This window comes from Mustela lutreola, chromosome 16 (genome assembly GCF_030435805.1).
Source record: "Mustela lutreola isolate mMusLut2 chromosome 16, mMusLut2.pri, whole genome shotgun sequence".
NCBI classification, from domain to species: Eukaryota; Metazoa; Chordata; class Mammalia; order Carnivora; family Mustelidae; genus Mustela; species Mustela lutreola.
The window spans coordinates 17,673,022-17,690,338 of record NC_081305.1 but is presented as its reverse complement, the minus strand read 5'-3'; the positions used below and the strand labels follow the sequence as shown (position 1 = coordinate 17,690,338).

Genomic DNA, 17,317 nt, shown 5'->3' with positions numbered 1-17,317 from the left:
GAAGAAATTATTTCTTAAGGGAAGCCTTTCTCAACCCCCTATTCATCCATTTCCTGCTGGCACAGCTTCCCAAAACCTCATGTCCTTCATAGCACTGTACATTGCCGTAATTTCACAATTTGTAAGTTCCCTTTCTATAAGCTTCTCTTCTTCTGTACCTCCTCCTCCTCATAGTGCCAGTTAGTGCTTAGCATATCACAGGGGCTCAATAGATGTCTGTTGAATGAATTAATGAAGATAGAGGAGGCAGCTTAGGAGCGCAGATCAAGATCTTGTTTTTGCATGCTTAGTATAAGACGTCCTTAAGATACCCAGGTGGGTATGTGTATTGAACAGTTGGTGTAATATGCTGGTGATCTTTAAAGATGCCAATATTTTAAGTCATGGGAATAAGTAAATTTGCAAGGGAGAATGTGTGGAATTAGAAGGGAAGGGGCCCAAGACTAAGGAGGAAACAAGTGAGTAGAGGAGGTGAAACCAGGAAAGACACTGAAAAGCAGGGCAGAGAGTTGGGAGAAAAACCAGGAAAGTATGGGGTCAGGGGGGTCAAGGAAGAGGGGAGGCTCAACCATGTCACTGTACTATTAGTGAAACAAGATTGTGGACAGGTGATGCACAACTTTCAGGTCATTGGTGACATTGAGCAGTTTTAGTGGAGCAGTGAGGTGAGGGCCCGGCAGAATGGGCTGAATAATAAAAAAGCAAATGGAAACAGTAACTGAGCAGAGCATAGCATTGGCTAGCTAGCTTCATGACTTTTTAGAGGGGTCCATATTTGCTAAAATAAATGTTAACAGTTCTCTCTGAGATATGGGATTTGGATTTTTTTTTCTTTTTACTCCTGTTGGCTCTATTTTCAAAGTATATTTAGGATATGATCACTTCTCACCACCTCTAATACCAGCTCCCTGGCCTGAGCCACCATCAGTTTTTATGTTGGTTACCAAAGAGCCTTGTACTTGGTCTCCCTATGTTTACTCTGGCCCCCAACAGACTGCTCTGCTCTTTACATAGCAGTCACCATGATCCTGAGAAAACATGTTCAGTCATGCTACTCCTCTGTTTAAAACCTATTACTGGCTTCTATTTTGTGAAGAGCTAACAGCCTGTAAAGTGTCCTTCAAGGCCATATGGGATCTGACTACTGTGTCCTGTCTGCTTACTGCTGAGACATTTTGTATCTGACTTTCATTACTTTCTCTTCTCTTTGTGTTCCAACCATATTGGTCTCCTTGCTGCTCCTCTAACACACCAGGCAAGCTGCTGCCCTAGGGCCTTTGCACTGGCTGTCTCTTCTGCTGTGTATCTTTTTTTTTTTTTTTAATATTTTATTTATTTATTTGACAGAGAGAGAGAGAGATCACAAGTAGGCAGAGAGGCAGGCAGAGAGAGAGGGGGAGGCAGGCTCCCTGCTGAGCAGAAAGCCTAATGTGGACTCGATCCCAGGACCCTGAGAGCATGACCTGAGCTGAAGGCAGAGGCTTAACCCACTGAGCCCTCTTCTGCTGTGTATTCTTCCACTAGATACCAACTTGGCTAACTCAAGTCTTAGCTCAAATGTTATCTTTCCATTGAAGCCTATCTTGGTTTCCCTATTTAAAATTTTATATTTTAATGTACATATTTTCATATAAATGTTTTTATGTTTTAATGTAAAATATACAATTAATATACCATGTATTTGTATTTTTCCTGCTGGGAGTGTGGGGTAAATGGGTGAAGGTGGTAAAAAGACAGGAACTTCTGGGGCGCCTAAGTGGTTCAGTTGGTTAAAAGTCTGACTCTTGATTGCGGCTCAGGTCATGATTTCAGGGTTGTGGGATCGAGCCCTGTGTTGGCTCTGTGCTTAGCACAGAATCTGCTTGTTCCTCTCCGTCTTCTCCTCCTCTCCCCCTTCTCTTTCTCTCTCTCTAAAAAAAGAGAAAAAAGATATGACTTCCAGTTAGAAGATAAATATGTTCTGAGGATGTAATGTACAACATAGCAACTATAGCAACGTATTTGAAGGTTGCTGAGAGTGGATCTTTTTAAAAAGATTTTATTTATTTATTCAGGATGCCTGGGAGGCTCAGTTGGTTAAGCGGCTGCCTTCGGCTCAGGTCATGATCCCAGTGTCCTGGGATCAAGTCCCACATTGGGCTCCTTGCTCAGCAGGGAACCTGCTTCTCCTTCTGCCTCTGCCTGTGACTCTGTCTGCCTGTGCTCACTCTCTCTGACAAATAAATAAATAAAATCTTTTAAAAAATAATTTATTTATTTATTTATTTATTTATTTGAGAAAGAGAGAGAGAGGGAAAGGGAGCAGGGGGAGGAGCAGAAGGGGAAGGAATGCCAAGCTGACTCGGTGGGTTGAGTGCAGAGCTCATTATGGGGCTCTGTCCCACAACCCTGAGATCATGACCTGAGCCGCAACCAAGAGTCGGATGCCCAACCTACTGAGCCACCCAGAGACCTCACTAAGAGTCAATCTTTAAAGTTCTCATCACAATAAAAAGAATTATTAATATATGAGGTGATAGATATTAACTTACTGTGGTAATCATTTTCTGGTATATACATATATCAAATCACTATGTTGTACACCTTAAATTAATACATTATATGTCAATCACATCTCAGTAAAATGGAAAAAACTTTTGACCCAGCCCCTGTGCTTTCAATTTCCTTTTTCCCTGTTTTTTAACTCCATAGCATTACCAGTTTTCCAACATGCTATGTAATTTGTTTTATGTTATTTTTTTGCCTTTGTTCCCCTGCTAGAATAAAAGTTCTGTTAGAGCAGAAGTTTTTCTGTTTTGTTCTCTAATTATCCAAAAGACTAGGACAGTGACTGTCCCAAACTAGGCATATAATTATTATTCTTTAGATGAATGAATAAACATGCCTGATTTTTAGGATCAGAGAAAAGGGAAACAAAGTCCTGTGTGTTGGATAGAAGAAGAAAAGTCTGCCCTGGATAACAGAGAAGATTTTCTTTTTGTGGATTTCAGACTCTTGTTTTCCCTTTCTGCAGGCTTTAGCAGAGGAAGAATGATTGAGCATAGCCTCTCACTGTGCTACCGCAACAAACTCATCTTAGCCCCTATGGTTCGGGTAGGCACTCTTCCAATGCGGCTGCTGGCCCTGGACTATGGAGCAGACATCGTGTACTGTGAGGTAAGAGGCTCCTGATTTTCTCGGAGGGCTTTGCCACCATTGTGGCCTCCTTGTCTGTGAGTGGGAGTGGTCAGGAGTTAATTGGGGGCAGAATGGGCACTCACTTCACAGGCACTCCCTGAAGGCAGTGGGAGACAAACATGACACTGGTGAGTTCTCTGGGCCCTGTTCAGGGTCAGGAGCCTGGGCAGCATGGAGGCCTTGTGGGATCCCTGGGTTGGGTGATTAGATGAGTGTTGTATCAGGTCACTGCCCTGGCCTCCGCACGAGTGAATAGACATTCGTGCATGTGTAATGAACTCAAGGTTAGGAAGAGGAGAAAAAGGAGCAGGGAGGCTGGATGGGGTTGGTTTTGAGAGCCACAGGATTTTCTGGTGGTCATACCTAGTGGGTTGCCTACATCCTGGCTGCTCTGGAGCGTAGTAGGCCTTTACACTCAGGCTTAGAAAGTATTTTCTAGGAAAAACAGCATTACAGAAGTAGCTGATATTGCATAGTGTTGGGGTGTGAGCAGTGTTTCTCTGGTGGGCATATAACAGAATTATCTGGAGAATTCTCTCCCACTCACCATCCCCAGTCCTGATATGTCTCCTTAGTGTGGGTGAGCAGTTGAAGAAGAAGCTATTCAAGTGCTTCAGATACTTCTATCTTTGAAAGGCATTGCTGGTGGGATGGGGACTGTGGCTATAAAAGGGCAGAACAAGGATCCCAGTGGTGATGGGACTGTTGGAACTGTTCATGGAACTGTTCTGTGACCAAACTCTCAGTGTCAGTATCCTGCTTGTATTACACTATAGTTTTGTAAGATGTTACCATTGGGGAGGTTGGGCAAACAGTACATAAGAGTTCACTTTTTTTTTTTTTTTTTTTTTAAAGTAGGCTCCATGCCCAGCACGGAGCCTGATGCGGGGCTTGAACTCATGACCCTGAGATCAAGACCTGAGCTGAGATCAAGAGTTGGATGCTTAACCAACTGAGCCAGCCAGGCGCCCCTGGGAGCCCACATTCTTGCAATTGCATGTGAACCTCCAATTATCTCAAAATAAAAATTTTAATTAAAAAGCCACTGGTATAGAGAGGGAACTTGGGAAGAATATACCCTAATGTACTGGGTGTTTGTATGTGGGGGGACAGGTAAGTAATTTATGATAGAAAAGTAAGAGTGGGGCACTTGACTGGCTCAGTCAGTAGGGCATACAACTCTTGATCTTGGGGTTGTGAATTCAAGCCCCACATTGGGCTTGTAACCTACTTAAAGTAAAATCTTAAAAAAAGTAAAAGAGTGAGAGAAATAGGCAAATTAAGAAGGTGTGTCAGGGAAGGCAAAAGTCAAGTCTGTCAAGTGTGATAGATGATATAGAGAAATCCATTGCAAAAGGACCAAAAAGGTGATAGGGAAACCTGACGATTGGAGGACAGCTGTGGCACAGAGATGGAAACACTTGTGGGGGCAACGGATTGCGGAGTAAGCAGCAAATGAGGAAGTAGAAACAGAGGTGCCCACTACCCCTCAGGAATTCAAGAGGTGAATGGAAGAAAAGAGTACGTGCAGGTCTGGGAGATGAAGGAAGCTGGGTGAAGGGAGTTGTTTCTAGGTGACTTGTATATTTGCAACATAAGAGAAAGCACTTTGCCTTGAGGTGAGGGCTGAAGATTCAGCAAATTGGTGTGGGGTGGGTAGGGCCTGGACTTGGAGGGGCAGGATTCTAGATGAGGTAGTGGGGCCTGCCTCCGAGGTAGGGCAGGGAGGAGAATGGGGGAAACATGGAAGGCCGGGAAGCCAAGGGGTTTTGCCTGAGATATGTTTTACAAGATGTGGGAAGCCAGTCCTCTGCTGGCGGTGAGGGTGGCAGGAGTGGGGTGGGGACCTGAGAAGAAAGTGAGGGCAGTTTGGTCCCGTTGCTGTGGAGAATGGGCACTGGGAGATTTGCCTGGCAGCTCGGTCTGCATAGTCATGCTGTTTTTCAGCTTTATGGGAAGGAGAACTACAGAGCTTGAGGGGATGCCCATGGCTGGGGATTGGCATGCTGCTGTCTGTAGCCAGGCAGGGCCAGAGCCATCTAGGGTGCTCGCAAAATGAAGTGGGAGAGAGAGAGCATGTGTTGTCCACATGTGGGAGTCAGAAAGCGAGGTTCCCGAGTTTTGGGTCATGGGTATAGGACCTGACTTCTAAGAGGTTTGTTGAAATAGAGGCAAGGAAGTCCCAAGAAATGAGAGCTGGGCATCCGTAAGCCTTCCAACCAGCCAGAATTTGCCCAGGGCAGGGAGGTATCTGTGTCCAGAGGCCAGTCGCAGGGCAGGGCAATGTGGTAGTACACTGAGCAGTGTTTATCTGGTCCCTCATCCTTCAAGCCTCTACTCAGGCCCTCAGGTAGTCAGCTGTGGGTTAAGTGTGGCCTTTCTTAGCCAGCTCCCTCCTGGCTCTCCAAACTTCTTGAATTTCGAAGAGGATTGGGAGGATGGTCTGTGAGGACTCATGGACTGTGAGGGACTGCAAGGACTCATGGACTTAAAGCCTGAGGAATGAGGACCAAAAATATCAGTCCCAGAGAGCTCAGCAGTTGTTTTGTTGCCTATGATGCCCCCTTCAGCATGCTTGGTGGGTGTTTACTCTGGAGAGTCAAGACGGCTTATAAACGGACCGGCCTCTGCCAAAGTCAAGATGACTTATAAACAAACCAGCCTCTGCCAGAGGACACCTAGGCCTTCCACTCAGGTGTAACACCTGTGGAGAGCAAAGGCAGGCTGGCCAGTGGACCCTTGCTTAGCATTGGTAGGTGGCCAGGGATGGCGGAGTACTGAACTTGGCACAGTATGGTGCCTGCTGCCCCCTGGTGGGCCCAGTGTTGCTGTGTAGGCCGGCTGCCTGCATGATCTTCTGGGTTCACAATGAGGTGGTCCAGCTGGGGTTTTAGTTAAACCGTCCCACCAACCTCACAGGACCAGAGTATAGGCTCTAGGAAATACCAGGCATGCACGCACCTCCTTAAAAGCTCTGCAAAGCCCTCAGAAGCTCGAAGTGAAGGAAGGATGAAGAAAGATGAACTAGCTCAGCAGAAGTCTGATTCCCCACAAGTTCTGCCTTATTGATACTGGTTTTCCAGGAGTCCCTCAGATGTTATGTAGCTATTCCTTTTTATAAAAGCAAGCGACTGAGTGCTGAGGTGGCTCAGTTGGTTAAACAACTGCCTTTGGGTCAGGTCATGATCCTTGGGTCCTGGGGTTGAGTCCCACATGGGGCTCCCTGCTCAGCAGGGAGTCTACTTCTCTCTCTCCTTCTGCCTGCCACTCCCCTGCTTGTGTGCTCTCTCTCTCTCTCTCTCTCTCTCAAATAAATAAATAAAATCTTTAAAAACAACAAAACAAAACAAGGGGACTCCAGTTGCCCAGAATGTAAGAACACACCACCTGTTAGACTTAAACCTTTTACTAAATAAGACTAAGGGAGGAGGCAGTGTTCTGAAGAGGCCCTGGTTGCCAGAATGGGTACTTAAAATTTATTTGTGCATGTGGTAAGAAAACACATAAAATTTACCATCTTAGGGGCACCTGGGTGGTTCAGTGGGTTAAGCCTCTGCCTTCGGCTCAGGTCATGATACCAGGGTCTTGGGATCAAGCCCCACATCGGGCTCTCCAAGCCCCACATCGGGCTCTCTGCTCAGCAGGGAGCCTGCTTCTTCCTCTCTCTCTCTGCCTGCCTTTCTGCCTACTTGTGATCTCTGTCAAATAAATAAATAAAATCTTTAAAAAAAATTTTACCAACTTAACCATTTTTGAATGTGCACTTTGGTAGTGTTGAGTTGTGAAACAGATCTCTAGAGTCTTTTCATCTTCCACTACTGAAACTCTATGCACATGAAACAACTCCCCCCTTACCCCATCTCTCCAGGCCCCGGTAACCACTCTCCTATTTTCTGTTTCTATGAATTTGACTACTTTAGGTACCTCATAGAAGTGGAAGCATATGTGATACTTGTTTTTTTGTGACTGGCTTGTATCACTTAGCATAATGTCCCCAAGGTGCCTCCATGTTATAGTATGTGGCAGAATTTCCTTCCATTTTTAGGCTGAATAATAGTCCAGTGTATGTTTATGCCCCATTCTCTTTATACATTCATTGGTTGATGAATATTTGGGTCCTTCCACATCTTGGTTATTTTGCATAGTGCTGCTATGAACATAGGTATGCAAATATCTCTTTGAGAGCTTGCTTTCAATTCTTTTGGATATATATATATCTACAGGGTGGATTGCTAGATCAGGTGGTAGTTCTGTTTTTAATTTTTGGAAGAAACTCTATACTATTTGCCCTAAAAATTGTACCATTTTATAATCCTACCAATAGTGAACAATTTCTTCATGTCCTTGCTAACACTTGTTCTGTTCTGTTGTTTTCCTTTTCTTTCTTTTTTAAATAATAGCCATACTAATGGGTGAGAGGTGATAGCTCATTGTGGTTTTAATTTACATATCTCTGATGATTGCCAGCCATTGCTGTATAATCTTTGCAGAAATTTTTATTCAGGTTCTTTGCCCAGAATGGGCAATTTCTTAAAACTTAAAAAAGAGGGATGCCTGGGTGGCTCAGTTGGTTAAGCGACTGCCTTCAGCTCGGGTCATGATCCTGGAGTCCCAGGATCAAGTCCCACATCGGGCTACCTGCTCAACAGGGAGTCTGCTTCTCCCTTTGATCCTACCCCCTCTCATGCTCTCTCTCTCAAATAAATAAATAAAATCTTTTAAAAATAGAGTTTTACCCACTTAAAAAAAAACTTAAAAAAGAAATCAGATTTATAGAAAAGTTATTGTATGTTTATACTTCAATAAAAAATAAAAAAAACTTTATAAAGGGAAAAAATTATTAAAAAGTTGCATCCATACTCAGATTAACCTATGGTCAACATTTTTGCTTGATTTGTTTTATCATTTGTGTTCTATCTAATGTATATATTTTTTCTCCTTAGACTAATTTTTTAAACGTTTTTCTTTTCTTTGTTTTAAGATTTTATTTATTTATTTGAGAGAGAAAGAGAACATGAGAGGGAAGAAGGTCAGAGGGAGAAGCAGACTCCTGGCAGAGCTGGGAGCCCAATGTGGGACTCGATCCCAGGACTCCGGGGTCATGACCTGAGCCAAAGGCAGTGGCTTAACAAGCTGAGCCACCCAGGTGCCACTTAAACTTTTTTTTAAAGATTTTTTAATTTAATTGTCTTGAGAGAGAGAGCAGGAGAGAGCAAGCATGAGCAGGGGGGAGCAGCAGAGGAAGAGGGAGAAGCAAGACTTCCCACTGAGCAGGGAGCCTGATGCAGGGCTCCATCCCAGGACCACCTGAGCTGAAGGCAGATGCTTAAGCAACTGAGCCACCCAGGGTCCCCCTTAACTAATTTTTTAAGCTGAAATGCAGTTGACAATGTTAAATTAGTTTCATGCATTCTCCTTAACTATCAGAGTAAATTCCATTCACTATAATTTCTTACTTCTCAGTACTTCATTGATATTTTACCAGAATCAAGTCTTTCTTCTATACAATGATGATATAGGCATCATCTTCAGTAAAACTAATTGATATAATCCTTTTTTTGATCTATCCTCTATCTTCTGATTTTGTCAAGTGACCCAGAGTTGTTCCTCTAAGCATTTTTTTAACATTAAAAAAAATTTTTTTTAGGGTGCCTGGGTGGCTCAGTGGGTTAAGCTGCTGCCTTTGGCTCAGGTCATGATCTCAGGGTCCTGGGATCGAGTCCCGCATCGGGCTCTCTGCTCAGCAGGGAGCCTGCTTCCTCCTCTCTCTCTCTCTCTCTGCCTGCCTCTCTGCCTACTTGTGATCTCTCTCTGTCAAATAAATAAATAGAATCTAAAAAAAAAAAAATTTTTTTTTTAAAAGATTTTGTTGGGGTGCCTGGGTGGCTTAGTGGGTTAAGCCTCTGCCTTTGGCTCAAGTCATGATCTCAGGGTCCTGGGATCGAGCCCTGCATCAGGTTCTCTGCTCAGCGGGGAGCCTGCTTCCCCCTCTCTCTCTGCCTGCCTCTCTACCTGCTTGTGATCTCTCTCTCTCTTTCTCTGTCAATTAAGTAAATAAATAATCTTAAAAAAAAAAAAAAGTTTTGCAAAAGAGAGAGAGGGCAGGTCTGAGCAAAGAGAGGGGCAGAGGGAGAAGCTGAGGAGGAAGCATGATGCGGGGCTCTGTTCCAGGACCCTGGGGTCACGACCTGAGCTACCCAGGTGCCCTAACATTTTTTTTTAAGATTTTATTTTTAGGGGCACCTAGGTGGCTCAGTGGGTTAAAATCTCTGCCTTCGGCTCGGGTCGTGATCCCAGTGTCCTGGGATGGAGCCCCACATCGGGCTCTCTGCTCGGTATCCTTCTCTCTCTGCCTGCCTCTCTGCCTGCTTGTGATCTCTGCCTGTCAAATAAATAAATACAATCTTAAAAAAAAAAAAAAAAAGATTTTATTTTTAGGTTCTCCTGAGTGGCTTAGTCCGTTAAGTGTCTGCCTTCAGCTTAGGATGCAGCCCTGTGGCTAGCTCCCTGCTTAGCCAAGAGTCTGCTTCTTCCTTTCACTATGCCCTTCCCCCTCTACTCATGCTTTCTCTCTCAAATTAATAAGTAAAATCTTTTAAGAAAAGATTTTATTTTTATGTTATCTCTACATCCAACATGGAGCTCAAACTTAGAACCCCAAGATCAAGAGTCGCATGCTCTACTGACTGAACCAGCCAGGCTCCCCTTTTAACACCTTTACTGAGATAAGGTTCACACATACCATATAATTCACCAATTCAAATTGTGCAATTCAATGGCTCTCGGTATATTTACAGAATTATGCCTCCATCACCACAATCAACTATTGAACATTTTCATCACACCAAAAAGAAACCTCACATCTGTTAGCAATCCCTCCCCAGTTTCTCCCTCCTTGAGTCCCTGGAAACCACTATTCTACTTTCTATTTCTATAGATCTGCCTGTTTTAAACATCTCATATAAACAGGATCGTACCATATATAGTCTTTCATGCCGGTTTCTTTCACTTAGTGTAATGTTCCTAATGTTCACCCATGTCATTGCATGTAGCACTACTTCGTTTCTTTTAGTGGTTGACTAATAACTAATTGTATGTGTATACCACAGTTTGGTTATCCATTCAATTGATGGACGTTTGGATTATTTCTACCTTTTGGCTATTTTGAACCATGCTGCTATGAACATTTGTGTACATTCCTCTTGGGTATATAGACCTGAGAGCAGAATTGCTGGATCATATCATAACTCTGTGTTTAACCCTTTGAGAAAATGCCAGACTGTTTTCTGAAGCAGGTGTACCATTTTATATTCTTGCCAGTATGATGTTTCCGGTTTCTCCACATCTTTGCCAGCACTAATTATTTGTCTTTTTGATTATACCCATCCTAGTGGCTGTGAAGCGGTATCTCATTGTGGTTTTGATTTGCATTTCCCTAATGATTAATGAAGTCGAGAATCTTTTCCTGGGATTATTGGCCATTTGTATATCTTCTTTGGAGAAATGTCTAATAAAATCTATGCCCATTTTTAAATTGGGTTATTTGTCTTTTTATTCTAAGAATCGTAAGAGTTCTTTATATAATCTGTGTAATAGACCTTTATCACATATGTGATTTACAAATATTTTCTCCCATTCTGTGAATTTTCTTTTCACTTTATTGATAGTATCCTTTGATATATAGAAGTTTTAAATTTTGATTAAGTCCAATTTATCTATTTTTTTCTTTTGTACTTTTGGTATCATCTCTAAGAAATTATTGCCTGATCTAAGGTCACAAAGAAATATCTGTGTTTTCTGCTATGAATTTTATAGTTTTGGCTCTTATATTTAGTTCTTCTTGATGAGTTAATTCTTGTATGTGATGTGAGGAGTCCCTACCTCTCATCAAAATTTATTTTCTTGCGCTATTTATTGAAAAGACAAATTTTCCCCAATAAATTGTCTTGGTACCCTTGTCAAAAATCAGTCAATTATAGATGTTTTGGTTTGTATCTAGACTCTGAGTTCTATTCCACTGGCTTATTTTGTTTATCCTTATGCCAGTACCACAGTCTATTTTTTTTTTTCTTAGAGAGAGAGAATGAGTGGGAGGGGAGGGGCAGAGAGAGAGAATCTTAAGCAGACTCAAGACCTAACATGGAGCCCGACAATGGGCCCGATCTCATGACCATGAGATCATGACCTGAGCCAAAATCAAGAGTTGGATGCTTAACTTACTGAGCCACCCAGGCCCCCCAACACAGTCTTGATTTTTATAGCTTGGTAGTAGTTTTTGAGATTAGGAAGCATGAATGTTCCAACTTAGTTTTTCTCTTTCAAGATTGTTTTGTCTAATCTGTGTTGCTTGCATTTCCATATGAATATTAAGATCAGCTTATCAAATTCTGTAAAAAGAGGAACTAGGGTTTTGATAAGGTTTGTATTGAATCTGTAGCTCAGTTTGGAGACTATTTCCATCTTAAGAGTATTAAGTTTTCCAATCCATGGTCATGTCTTTAATTTATTTAGATCCCCTTTAATTTCTTTCTACAGTATTTTATTGTTTTCGGTATGCAGTCTTTGCCACCTTGTTTTCTTCAGGCCTTCATCATTTCTCATGAGAGATCAGTTCTTATTTTTTTAAAATATTTTATTTATTTATTTGACTGAGAGAGAGAACACAAGAACAGGGAGTGGGAGGCAGAGGAAGAGGAAGAAGCAGATTCCCTGCAGAAGAGGGAGCCTGACATGGGGCTCAATCCCAGGACTCTGGGGATCATGACCTGAGCTGAAGGCAGACACTTAACCAACTGAGAAATTAGTTGTTAATCTAACTGAGGATCCCTTGTGTATGGTAGGTCACTTCTATCTTGCTGTTTTCAAGATTTTCTCTTTGCCTTTGGTCTTCATCAGTTTGTTTGTTTATTTCTAGGTGTGACTGTCTTTGAGTTTATTTTACTAGGATTGTTGATTTACTAAATCCTAGGTTTACTAGGATTTATTTTACTAGGATTGTTTTTCATCAAATTTGGGAAATTTTCTACCACTGTTTCTTCAAATATGCTTTCTATCCCTTCTTATCCTTCAGGGGCTCCCATTATTCATTTTGGCATTAATTTTTTTTTTCTGAGGGGGAAATTGATTAGTTTTTCAATCTCAGTATATTGGTATTTCTGAAAATAAAGGATATACCAAAGATCCTTCAACCAAACTGGAGACTAAAAGTACCTGTGCATACCAGAGGTGGGGCTAGAAAGGTGGCCTGGAGAGACACTGGTGATAAACTGGGGATGAATGTTATGATCAGCTCAGGGAGAGAAAACAAGCCAAGAGGAATGGAGAAGATAAAGGTGGCAGAGTGTATTTCAGATATAGGAACGTAACACATGACAGTCAAGAAAGAATAAGCCCATACATGATAAGGCATTTTATTATTTATTTATTTTAACTAGGCTCCATGCTGGGCAGGGCTCAACTCAGGGCTGAACTCATGACCCTGAGATTAATACCTAAGCTGAGATCAAGACTGGAGCTGAGGTCAAGAGTTGGATGCTTGGGGCACCTGGGTGGCTCAGTGGGTTAAGCCTCTGCCTTCGGCTTAGGTCATGATCTCAGGGTCCTGAGATCGAGCCCTGCGTCAGTCTCTCTGCTGGGCAGGGAGCCTGCTTCCCCCTCTCTCTCTGCCTGCTGCTCTGCCTACTTGTGAACTTTCTCTCTCTCTCTCGCTGTGAAATAAGTAAATAAAAAATCTTAAAAAAAAAAAACAAAAAAGAGTTGGATGCCTAACTGACTGAGCCACCCAGATACTCCTAAGCCATTTTAAAATTAAATGTTGTGGGATGCCTGGCAGGCTTAGTTGGGAGAGCGTGTGACTCTTGATCTTAGGGTTTTGAGTTTAAGCCCCACACTGGGCATGAAGCCTACTTTAAAATAAAATAAAGTGTTATCCAGAAAATTGGGTAGTTATTTGAAGAAAAATATGACTTACAATGGCCTTAATTTTCAGGTAAGTTAAAATCTAAATTAATTTTAAAAAGAAGAAAAAAACAATTTAGATTATATCCTTAAATATATAATGGAGATTTATTTAGAAAGTAGAAAGCACTGTTCATGGCAAAGTTAAGGTGGTCTCTTCTATAAAAATAGAACATTATGTATAATAGAAATTGAGGGTTGTGACAATATGGATAGACCTAGAGGGTATTAAGCTAAGTGAAATAACAGAGAAAGACAAATACTATATGATCTTAGTGCATGTGGAATCTAAAAAACAAAGCAAATAAACAAAAACAACAACAAAAAGAAACATCCTCATAAATACAGAGAACAAGCTGGTGGTTGCCGGGGGAGGAGGTTGGGGGATGGGTAAAGTAGGTGAAGGGGGTTAAGAGGTGCACACTTCCAGTTATAATATAAGTAGGTCATGGGGTTAAAAAGTACAGCTTAGGGAATATAGTCTATAATAATGTAATAACTTTGTGTAGTGACACCTGGTAACTAAACTTGTGGTGAGCTTTTCATAATATGTAGAATTGTTGAATCACTGTGTTGTATACCTGAAGGTACCATATTATATATCAACTATACTTCAATTAAAAATAGAAAAAGAAGTTTGTTGAGTTGGTTGAGCGACTGCCTTCAACTCAGATCATGATCCTGGAGTTCCAGGATCGAGTCCCACATCAGGCTCCCTGCTCAGCAAAGGGTCTGCTTCTCCCCTACCCTTCCCCCTCTCATGCTCAGTGTGCACTCTCTCTCTCAAATAAATAAATAAAATCTTTTAAAAAAGTAAAAAAAAAAAAAAAAAAAGAAAGAAAGAAAGAAAGAAAAAAACCAGGGTGTAGGTAAAACAAAACAAAACAAAAAACCTGAGGAAGTAGTAGTGGTAGAAGAAAAATACTTGTGATAACTAAGATGGAAGAGCTCAATATCCAATTTGACAAAGAGTAGACTTTTTCCTACAACTTGTGTAGGTGTAAAAGGTAGTTTGCTATGAAGATGCACGGATCATAAACTCTAGCACTTGGAAAAACAATGTTTTCACTAATCAAGGAAATACAGTAAAAGAAACCATGAGGTTCCATTTTATCCCCGCAGAACTAACTGAAATGAATAAAATTGATGAATTTTATAGTGGTGTTGAGGGTACGTGGGTGAGGAGACACATTTGTGGTTTTATTGGTGACAATTTAATTTCTCCACTTTAGCAGTTGAACATCTGCTGCGGGCAAGGTCTTGAAGAGGCTCTGGCAGATGTTGAGTGAGCCCTTGCAACATGCTAGATGCTAGTGATTGGAAGATGAGTGAGACATTATCCAGGCTGCAAAGGCTTTTTTGATGTGGTAGGGAAACTGAAAAGACAATAAGATATTTCAAGAGTTGTTTTGCCTTAACTCCTCCTGTTGGGGCCCAGGCTACCTGGCCTCAAAAGCCTCAAAGCCTACCTTTTTGTGTGGACACAGGATCCTCCTTAGGGGGTTCATAGTCTAATGGTAAAGATATTATAGGGATATCTATAACATTTGAAGAAGTAGTAAATGACTTGGGGGAGGGGGGTTTGGGAATCCCAAAGAGGGCAAGGTACTGCTGGCATGGCTGGGGCCCCAGCTTGCCTTGCTTTAACCTGCTCATTTCCAGCCCAACTTCAGGCTGGCTGCAGAGCTGCTTTTTATGAGCACAGGGCACTCAGTGCTGCCCACTTCTCCACTTGCCTTTTTGCCTGCCCCTGCAACTAAGATCACTGGCTCCAGGGGCTCTGTGTTGAGCTGTGTCCATCCCTTGGGACATCACACAGTTCTTGGGGTTTAGATGCCAACCGTGTATCCATAACTGTTTGGTGGTAGTGATTTGTTTGTCCAGGCCTGGTGGATATCAGGTACTTATGACCTAAACGCAACATGGAGGGAATAGCCACAGAAACACCTATGGTGTGTACTAACCTGGGTGATGAGTCTGCTAGGGGGAGCCCCGTGGATGCAATAGGTGCCCTTTGGCCACTTTCACCCTATATGCTCTGTGAGGGAGCAAAGGCTGTTGTACTCATCTGGCTGGAATTGGAACTTGCTGAGGCTCATAGGTAGTCAGTATGGACATGCATGCCAGGGGGCAGAGTTTCTTCCTCTATTCTGGACCTGCAGAACCCCTGGGCATGAGCTTCTGGGGAGTGCGGCAGGTACCTGGCTCTTGTGATTTATCTTACACATCTATTGAAGGGGTCACTGAACAAAGCAGTAGAGTTGTCTCCTCCCAAGAGGCAGAGGATCTCAGTCCTTCAGGAGACGGGACTTTGGCTTCATTTTCATGATCCCGATTTTGAAGAAACCTCTTTCTCCTTTCTTTCCTGAGTCTGTTTGAAAATGTTCAGAGCTAAAGAGCTCAGCCCTTTTGTTTCCACAGTGTGACCTATGTAGGTCAGGAGTTTTAGACTTGATCTTGGGGCCTGGGAGGCTCAAGTAGGTTGAGCATCTGCCTTTGGCTTGGGTCATGATCCCGAGGTCCCGGGATCTGACCCCATAGAGCCTGCTTTTCTCTCTCCCCTGGCCCCTCCTCCCCACCCTGCTGTGCTTTCTCTCCTTATCTCTCTCTCTCTCAAATAGATAAATAAATAAAAATCTTTATAGAATTGATCTCAAATCTGCCTCCCTTTGCTTTTATTCTCTGGTCTCACTCTTGTTCTTGGACATTTCCTGGGCGCCCATCACTGTCTGCTCTGTGTAGGGATGAGGTAGGAGGTTCTTTGAGGGGATAGACTGGAACTGAGACTAGTAGGGGAGGAAAGTGTCCAGGTATCCATAATCTGGTCTATTGTCAGTCCCTGAGTGGCTCATCCTTTCTAGGCCCCCAACATCTTCAAGGGCCCTGGGAAGAGCAGCTGATCAAGGGTCGCTCACTTAGGCTCCTGCTTGCCATGCTTAGGGAGGTCAGCACTACATTCCCCCAAAGCCACGATTTGTTTTTGGTAGTAGGGTGACAGACCAAGCAACTCCCCCCTATTAGTGACCCCCAGTTTTGGTCCCTCCCCCATACCCAGGACCTACATGACCAGCACTGACAAGTGCCCTCTGATTCCTCCACAGGAGCTGATTGACCTCAAGATGCTTCAGTGCAAGAGAGTTGTCAATGGTGAGTGTGGTTCTGGTCCCAGGAAATGTGTGCGCCTGGTCAGGCCCAAGCAGCACTAACTAACCCCGCCCTTGCCTGGGGTGACTGTGTCCTTCTAGTGTGCTCCTTGTCTGGCTGCGTGATTTCGTGGATCATGTGCTCCCTTGACAACAGTCACTACTATTCAGAGACTCTGACAAAAAGCCAGATGTGAAATAGGCTGAATATACCTTCCACCCACAGGCTTGCAGGCTTAGAAATTAACGGATTTAATAGTAGAGAAGTGGCCTTAAGAGCCTTGGGGTCAGGGTGGCTTCAGCATTGTTCTTGGTCCTGCCACTCTCTAGCTGTGACTTTGGGCAAGTCATATGACTTCTCTGCCTCCATTTCTTTAGCTGTAAAATGAAAATCAGAACCCCTGCTTTACTTAAATCATAGAATTGGAGTGAGAATCAGTAAGATAAGGTGCATGTAAGTACTTTGCAATAGAAATGGTTGTGCTAAATTGTGGTTTTGCTTCTGCTTTATTGATGAGGCTGATTCTGCTTTGCTTAGAGTTGTGGTGTTGTTTGAGGTTTTTGAAATGTATACACATTTGTGAAATCTTAATATCAGTTCACCAGAAGTTATGACTCAATTTTGTCTTTAATTGTTTTAGATTTATATTTTTTGTTAAGAGAAGACCCACATACAGACCCACATAACTTAGAAGATAAAAATCCCCCCAATCTCTTATTTGAAGAAGTAATCACTAAGAGGAATAATACATGATTTTTACATGTATAGTAAAGCATGTATATAAAAAAAGAGCATGTTTCTGTATATGCCCTTCCTTGGGATCATGCTCTGCATATTTTGCCCCTTACTTTTTTTTTTTTTTTTTAAGATTTTATTTATTTTATTTGACAGACAGCGATCACAAGTAGGCAGAGAGGCAGGCAGAGAGAGAGGAGGAAGCAGGCTCCCTGCTGAGCAGAGAGCCTGATGTGGGGGTCAATCCCAGGACCCTGGGATCATGACCTGAGCCGAAGGCAGAGGCTTTAACCCACTGAGCCAC

General features: G+C 42.7%; 1 protein-coding gene across 8 annotated transcripts in view; it reads left to right on the top strand.

Moving 5' to 3' along the window:
• The window catches only part of DUS2 (dihydrouridine synthase 2), a 49,650-nt gene that overhangs the window by 7,926 nt on the left and 24,407 nt on the right, over positions 1-17,317 (top strand). For 6 of the 8 annotated variants that reach the window (XM_059151669.1, XM_059151663.1, XM_059151667.1 and 3 more), the window contains 2 exons: positions 3,014-3,156; positions 16,236-16,281. In XM_059151669.1, the coding sequence (XP_059007652.1) occupies positions 3,031-3,156; positions 16,236-16,281 (172 nt within the window). In that variant the 5' untranslated portion in view covers positions 3,014-3,030. Of the gene's footprint in view, positions 1-244; positions 316-3,013; positions 3,157-16,235; positions 16,282-17,317 lie in introns of those variants that run through there. The other 2 variants (XM_059151668.1, XM_059151670.1) reach the window with 2 other exon arrangements.